The 8,470-nt window shown below is 45.6% G+C and overlaps 1 protein-coding gene across 3 annotated transcripts in view; it reads left to right on the top strand.

Moving 5' to 3' along the window:
* The first annotated feature begins 3,240 nt into the window (after window positions 1-3,240).
* The window catches only part of LOC114701226 (testis development related protein), a 28,526-nt gene continuing 23,296 nt past the window's right edge, over window positions 3,241-8,470 (top strand). The window contains exons 1-2 of one of the 3 annotated variants that reach the window (XM_028881230.2): window positions 3,241-3,331; window positions 3,656-3,865. In XM_028881230.2, coding sequence (XP_028737063.1) covers window positions 3,740-3,865 — 126 coding nt within the window. In that variant the 5' untranslated portion in view covers window positions 3,241-3,331; window positions 3,656-3,739. Of the gene's footprint in view, window positions 3,414-3,655; window positions 3,866-8,470 lie in introns of all 3 variants that reach the window. The other 2 variants (XM_028881228.2, XM_037211611.1) reach the window with 2 other exon arrangements.

Here is an 8,470-nt window from a genome sequence, read left to right as displayed (position 1 = left end):
TCTCTGAACTCTTTGCTTCAATAGGTCAGGCCCTGAGCTTCACCCTCCAGCCTTTTAGGGTCCCATATTAGCAAGAATCCTGCTTCAAAATTTGTATGTTGGGGTAGGGAGTGTAATTTGGGATGAAACTCAGAGATAAGAGTCTGTGTTTATTATATACAGGTGCTGGGTTCCATCTTCAGCACTGAAGCCAAGAATCCTGTCGATTCTGTTTATCCAGAAGCCTCCTTCTGGACACTTGATCTATTTCCTCATTCTTTACAACCCCCCCCCCCCAGGTAGTGTCTTCTCCCCTTCCCCACCTTCAGCAAGAATCCTATAAGGTCAGTTTAGCTGGAATGTCCTCCCACCCACTCCCACCCCCATGTCTCCTCTTAGTGACTTTTACACGTATGCATGCATGCACACGTGAGCACATGCAGGCTCTTTGTATCTAAATCCCTGTTTGTTCTCGCTGTATTGGGTTGGACGCACACTTTCCCTCTGTGAGACCCCCCTGAATACAGCCGCCTCACTGTTTTAACAAGTGCCATGAGTAATTTTTTACACCTTTAAAATGATTGTGATTTTTTTCTTAAAAAAAAAGGAATAAATATTACCCTTGATAGTGAAGATTTGAGAAATGATTCATATAAGACACCAGGCACAAAAGTGCTTTAAAAATAGCATCTGCTAAGGAAGGGCAAATGTAGTTACTATTCTTCTTGGTATTTTATTATAATCATATAATTTCCTGAGGAGGAAATGGGAAATAATGAAAAGGCCTTGGCCTTTGGCTGGTCTGAGGACATGAAGGGAGTCTGAGTTCAAGGAGGAAGCCACTGGCCCTGGCTTGCTGGGGGAGGAGGCCTTCAAAGGATGTGGGGGACTCTTCCACGCTGCTTTCAGACTGCTGGCAGTCAGTGCTGTGAAGAAATAAAGCGGGGCCCATCACTGGCCGGCAACCCTCGGACTGCTGGACTAACAGCCTCGGTGACTGTACCCCTGTGGTCATCCTGGTCTATGGGAGATTCTGCAGGGAGCAGAGCAATCACGCTCAGGTTACCCTCGGAGGGAAAGGACCTCTGTGCTTCCCAATAACTGCTCATGTCTGGTTTGTGATGGCTGAATCCTCCTCTCTGTGAACACTAGTTCTCCGCGGACGCTGTCTCCAGATTAAAGATCCTGCAACTGCTGACCTTGACTTTATAGAGTGTCATGACTGTGGAAAGATGGAGCGTGGCAGGTTGAGAACCAACTTTATCTTGGGTTATTGTAGTCTTTTTAATAATCATTTACCTTTTGTAGCTGACCTAACTTTTCTGGGACTAGGAACATTGCCAGATGTATCATTAAGCTTAGCAGACCTGTGGCCTCCTCCTTCGACCCTAAGCTAACAAAGTCCACACATCAGACTTTTAGAAGACTCATCCTGGGCATGGGGTACCTTACCTCATGCTCCACCGATATCGTTTAAAAAACCAGAATGACTTATGATTTCTTTTGCTTTGTGACTATAAAAGTTTGTATCATTTCTTCTACAGTGGGGCATGTCAGTCAAGGAAACATGAATCTGTATTCTGAGCCATGTCCACTCATCTGCCTCAGCAGAAATTCTTACTCTCTTTGGAGCAAGGGTTGTGTTGTACCAATTCATTAATATCTCAGTAAGCGGAGCCTTGTACGTTTTGAATTCAGAGTGAGACAACACAAATGATAGTTAAGTAAAAAGAATCTGACCCCAGTGAATTCTATCTTATTCAGTAAAGGCAATTCAGTCAAAAATTCACAACAAAGAGCTTCCTCCAACTGAATGTTCAGGAAAAGATCGGTTAGCCAAGATCGTTCTGAATCCCAAAATGAATTTGCATGTGTAAAGATTGTTTTCATGATGCTGTATAATAATCCTCTTACAAACTTTGACAACAGGATGGCCCAAAGACGAGAGGATGACCCACATCAAGTTCGTGGAACCTCAGAGAAGTCCTTCACAGAGCCAATCATCTCTACGTCCGTGTCTCCCCGTCTCTCTGTTCCTAACCCGTGGTACTCTTCCACAAAAGGGGTTTAGTGACGTTTAAAGTGTTTAGAATTTAGCATTTCGGCTACCAAGCCTGGCCTTCAGTTCTCTGGGGATTGCAGTGTGCTTTAACTTACTGATCCTGACAGATGTAGCCTCAGGGGAAGCCTGTGCTGCGTCTGTAAACGGGCTGTGTGGACTGCGGTGTTGTGTTTTCCTGGTTTGCTGTGTTTATTTGAAAGTACCTTGTGACTACTTGCTCTTTGCTGCTGCGAGCCCTGAATTGTCCTGGGCAAGCCAGGCCTGAGCTGACTTGAAAAGGTCCTTGACTCCTTGAACACTTGGAGAACACGAGGAAGGAATTTCTTAGTTTACCTACAGTACTTGTCTTTTCACAAAAACATACACTTGTGGATAGTTTGTTATTTGTTATGTGTGTATAGTGTACGACTGAGTGTAAGTATAAGTGCACATGCGAGTGTTTGTGAGGCTGAAATCAAATTAGTGTCATCATCCCTTTCCACTTTTTTGGGGGGGGAGCAGGGGTTTGAGACAAGGTTTCTCTGTGTAGCCCTGATGTCCTGGAACTCGATCTGTAAACCAGGCTGGCCTTGAACACACAGAGATCCAAAGTGCTGGGATTAAAGGGACGTCCCTACACCGTCCTTACTTCCACTTTATTTTTTAAAGATAAGATCTCTTGGCCCAGAACACACTGATTGGCTACACTGACTGTACATCAAGCTCTGGGCAGTTGCCTGTCTTCTGCCTACCCCGTTGTGCCACCATGCCCAGAATTTTTATTTTTATTTTATTTTATTTTTTTCTGTTGGGGATCTGAACTCAGGCTGGAATTGCCTGAGTGGCACCCTGAAAGAGGATGGTCTGCAAGAGGACCCCTGGAAATCAAGGGTGAGGACCAGGTCCAGCCGGCACTGCCAACTCCCCTACCTCGTCTCTTCTGGGCCCCTGGCCCCTTCCCTGAACCCTGATTGACTCTTTTCTCCTTTGGTCAACATCTGTCCATCACCCCATCAGCGTAGGCCCAGGGCAGGCCTCACAGCAGTGGAAAGTGACCGTTGCCAATCCAGAAACCGTTCTCTTTCCCTAGTACCCCTTCCCCTCCCCAGGCGCCTCCCCTCTTCCAGTGGCCCATATCCATTAATATTTCATAGACTTTTAGGAGCAGTTTAGACCCGCGTCCCTTAGCCTGCAGTCTGCGAAGCCCCGCCCTCGGCCCCCCGGAGCAGAAACGGGGCGAGCATGCGTATTGTGCGGCCCCACCTCAGCGTTGCCTTGGTGATCCGGGATGGACCACGCCCATCGGGCTGAGTGAGCTTGAGGGTCCGAGGTCCCGGGGCCACGGGTGTGACATGTCATATGCTTTTGGTGCACCCGGGTTCCTGGTCCCTGGGTAAAGGACTCGGCTGTCTGGATTACCCAAGGGGACCTCCTTAAGGAGGTTGGGGCGGTCCTGGGGAGGTAGGGGAGGTCAGAGACTGAGGGGACACGGGCTGAGTGTCGGGGTGGAGGAGGGCTAGGGGACAGGGGACTTGAGGGACTCGAGCGGGCAGAAGGGCTGGAGGAGGGTCTGGGGGCGGGCCTGGGGGCGGGGAGGGGACGGCCGCCCGCAGCTGACCGCCCCTCCCCGCCCAGTCCTCCGCACCGTCCCAGAGCCGCGGGCCGAGCGTCCTCCCCCAGTCCGGGAGCGACGCTGCGCAGAGCGGTCGAACCCCCGAGATGTGGAAGCTGAGCCGGAGCCGGGTGCTTCTGGACGAGCCCCCCGAGGAGGAAGACGGGCTGCGCGGGGCACAGGCGGCTGCAACAGCCGCCCCGGCGCCGGTGAGGGCACGCGTGGGGGCGCAGGTGCGGGCCGCGCGCGGGGTGCTCCGGGGGCGAGGTGCAGGTGGATGGGGCTGAGTACCCGACGCTTCCCGGGGCTATGAGGTGACTTGGTCCTGGAGGACCTCTCGGATGAGTGGCCCGATCCTGCAGATCGCGGGCCCCAGAGCCAGCCTGCGTGGGTTACCGCGGGGCGCGCACCCGGGGCACTTTCCGCACTGGCTGGCGACGCTGCCCTTCGCTCAGCTGCCAAGGGCTCTAGGGTTCGCCTGGGACTCCAGGGACGCGGGGTGACCGCTTCCAGGCCAGGTGTTTCTATTCCGGGTGGGAGAAACAGAAGTCCTGAATCATGGTTCCCCGGGACCGCGGTTCGCTCACACTGAAAAGCTTTTGGTGACCATAGCACACGCAAAGTGTGCTAAATATTTATTTGCATAATACGTATTTCCTTTTTTTTTAATGCCTTTGATTCTCTCCCCCCACCCCCACGCTCCCCTCCCGAAGAAAAGATCAGAGTCCTTTATACAGAAAAGGCTTTGGCCCGACAAGTGTAGAGATATGCTTGGAATGTCTAGAATTTTTTAATTAACGTGATTCCAGGTGGATCTGTAGGAAGCTTCCCCACCTACTTTTTCAGTGCGGGTTTTCATTCCCTTTCATGTACTATGAAATTTAGGTCACAAAATAAGCCAATTTTAAAGCCTAGAACTATTTTCTTATGTTTTTTGAAATACATTGTGAAAACTGTGATGATATAAATCTTTCCAGAACTTGGAAATAGTCCCGAAACTGCTTCTTCCCTAGTTGGAGCAAAAGAACATTTGTTAGGAATGAAGTTTCATTTAAAACATTTCTTGGGAATTTAATAACATTGCCAACTCACAGACATCCGAGTTGACGACTGTAAGCATTTAAGTATGGTTTCTATCGGAATTTACGTTTGAGAAGTTACCTTTTGGTATTCCTAGTGCTTACCTACTTTGTATTTCTTAGCCTTCAAATTTTTATAGCTAAATGGCAACTCTTAAATGCAATAATGAACATTTGTTTGTGGTCTTTGGATTTTTTATTTTCTTCTAGCCAGTAATATGTGTTTAAGATTGCTTCGTGCGTCTTTTCATGGTTCAATATTACATTTATTTTTGGTGCTGGATAATAACCCATTGTCTCTGCAGACCAGTTCCCCATTTACCTGCAGAAGGACATGACATCTCTGTCATGCTTCCAATCTTGGACAGTTGGTACTGGAGCCTCTGTAAATGAGCAGGGTGGGCTTTCTGTAGATGCACCATTTCAGCTCTTAGTTAACAAAAATGGGATTGTTGGGTTGTGTGGTCAGAGTGCATTTTGTTCTAGTCTGTGTGTATGTGTGTGTGTGTGTGTGTGTGTGTGTGTGTGTGTGATACACGTGTGAGTAGGGACAAGTGTGCATGTGGAGGTCGGAGGTCAGTTCTTGCTTTCCACCTGCTGGAGCTGGGTCTCTCTTCACCTTTTTACCACACGTCCACAGCTTACTCCAGTCTAGCTGGTGAGAGGCTCTGGGCCATTCTCCCATCCCCCATCTCCCATCCGAGGGATGGAGGTGCAGATGCACAGCTCTGCGTCTGAAATTGACCTCTGGTCATCAGACTTGCACAGCGGGCACTTTGACCTGCTACGCCATCTCCCCCACCCCGGATCCCCACCATCAACAAATGAGGAGCCACTGTTGGTCTGTCTTCACCTGCATTTGGCATGTCGGTATTCCTGGATTTCGGACATTGTAGTAGGTATAGAGTGGTATCTCACTGTGGTTTTTAATCTTAACCCCCACCAAGATGTGGCGCATCTATTCTCATGTTTATTTGTCAGCTCTGTGCCCTGTTTTTAAATCTGGTGACTTGTTGTCTTATACATTTTTTGGATAATGGTCCCTTATCATCATATGTGTATCTTCAAGAATTTTTTCCTCCTCCACAGCTTATATTCTAATTCTCTCCACAGTGTCTTTTGCAAAGTAGAAGTTTTTCAGTGAAATCCAACTTACCAATTATTTCTTTCATGGGTGTCACGCCATTGTTATATCCAGCTTATCAATTATTTCTTTTGTGGCGCAAACCATTGCTACATCCAGCGTCGATCTAAGTTAGTTCCTGTTGTCGTCCAGTTATGAGCTGTGATTTTTGTTTGTTACGTTATTAAGGATGCATATAGTATAATGTGTTGAAAAGATGATGCTGTAGAAAAATAGGTAGCTGGGATGGGTGGTGCTGGCCTGTAATCCTGGCACTCCAGGGACGGAGGCAGGAGGATCACAAATTCAAGACCAACCTAAGTTATACAGCAAGATGGAGGCAACTAATGTTCTGAGACAGATTTGGAACTTAGGAGCACTGATCTGAACCAAAGCTAACTTCTTCGAGAATGAAATTTTAAAATCCATGACAAATCCATCATAAAACTGCTTCCTACAAAAAGTGGAGAAAAAATAGGAATTAATATGTGGATAGGATTGACGTTTCCTCTCATGTTTAAAATACGTTTTCTGATGTTTCTCTTTTAGTCCTTCGACTCTTCCTCCCCCTCTAGAGAAGGTTAGTTCATTGTTGGAGCGTGCGGATGAAGAGCAACATTCTGATTCTAGAAAGTGCTCAGTTACATCCGTGTTTGTCCTGTGCACTTCCTTGAAAAGCAGGCCAAACAACTATGGCCTGCTTCTGGTGTGTGTGTGTGTGCGTGTGTGCGTGTGTGTGTGTGTGTGTGTGTGTGTGTGTGTGTCTGTGTGTGTGTCTGTGTGTGTGTCTGTGTGTCTGTGTGTGTTGAAGAAAAAGTAGAACAATGCTCTGTTCTGAATAAGTGTGAAGTGTGGGACACTCAGTAAATAATAAATAAGTGTGTTCTAAGTAAGTGTGAAGCTGGGCAGTGGTGGCGCACACCTTTATTCTCAGCACTTGGGAGGCAGAGGCAGGTAGACCTCTGTGAGTTCAAGGCCAGTTTGGTCTACAAAGCAAGTTCCAGGACAGGCTCCAAAGCTACACAGAGAAACCCTGTCTAAAACAACAACAAAATAAAAATAAATAAATAAATAAATGTGAAATGTGGGACATTCAGAGTCACTAACTCCAGCTAGTTTTACACGTGGGAACAAATTCTCTGCACTTTAGATTACTGGCTTTTTGTTGTCATTGAAAATAAATGTCTTATGGGTAGCACTAATTGGACTTTAGTGAGTTGTCAAAAATATGGACATAAAGTTGGGAAGGGACTGTATTGGGTTATGAGCAAGTTAGAGAGGAATTGGGTGGGTGATATTGCATTTCATTGTTTGCATGTTTGAAATCTTAAATAATAAAAAATATAATTGAAATAGAAAATAAAAGATTAAAAAGAAAAGAAACATGCCTGCATTAAAATATAAATGTAACTTAATATAAATATATAAGAAATATAAATTAAGTGAGGCTCATAAGGAGGACTATTCATTGTAGCCACTCTGTAAGGGGAGATATATTTTAATGAATCTGGTATTTACTTTAAAAATTAAAATTGATGATGTGTATAGTACAAGATCTCTGACTCTTGTCAGGCTGTAGCTTCTTTTTTCTGTCTCAACAGATGCATTATTAAGGTTTTTTATATATCCATTAAACATTTATGCAAATATATAAATATATTTAGAAACATGCATTTGCTTTTCAACTGTAGACATTTATATGTATCTTGAATTGCTCTTTCTCATGATAACCGGTCTAATGAAACACTTCCTGTGCTTAGCATCACTAGCTAAAAATCACTCAAGACTTTGTGGTACCAAATATTATTAAATAAATTTGCCAGTATCTGTTTCGGTCTCTTCTCAAAGATTTGAGTCAGTTTTTAAGACTCCTTTCCTGACAGGTTTTGTGGACCACAAACAGAGTATGTAGAGATACCCAGTATCGGCACGATTTAGACAGGCTTCTCCCTACCTCTGAGCTAACTGGGAATTTACCACTTAAGTTATAAATTAATGAATGCCCTTATAAACAAGCTTTGGGAAAACCATGACACATTTTCATGTTAATTCTTTGAAGGTTGAGGTGTACTTACAAACACTGACATAAATCCATCAACCAATCAGATATTTTAAAATTAGATTTGATGATGGGAAGAGCCGGCGTGACCATCTTTGTTCAAATTGCACACACCATCCTTTCCAGGTGCTCCAAGGGCTCTGCCGAAGGAGGCTTATTGATGTGGATTTGGGACGGAAGGATGGAGGACTGTAAACTGTAACGTTTGTGCTTGGCTTGACTTCTAAGTCTAGTAAACCAACGCTGGTGTCCTTTTTGATGGAGTCAAGTGTAAGATAAGGATAAGACACACAGTTGTCCTTCTGTCCCCACCTCGCCTCTATAGCTTACACTTTATTCCATTTTCCACGAGCTATTTTCAAAAGCAGAAGTGAATACAAGTCCTTGTCAATGCAAGATCAACCTACGGACGCCAGATGAAGATTTTCATAAGTGCCAAGTGCCCCTTCATTCTCTGTGTGTTTCTGCTTTCATGATGTATGATTGTCTTGACCCATCTGGGTGGCCTCAACAAAAAGATAAGCTGAGAGCTTACATAGCAAACATTTATTTCCTGGGGTTCTAGAGGTTCCAAGTC

Source organism: Peromyscus leucopus, chromosome 17, assembly GCF_004664715.2.
Source record: "Peromyscus leucopus breed LL Stock chromosome 17, UCI_PerLeu_2.1, whole genome shotgun sequence".
NCBI classification, from domain to species: Eukaryota; Metazoa; Chordata; class Mammalia; order Rodentia; family Cricetidae; genus Peromyscus; species Peromyscus leucopus.
Note: the sequence above shows the minus strand (reverse complement) of the source record. Positions and strands in the feature narration are given on the sequence as shown.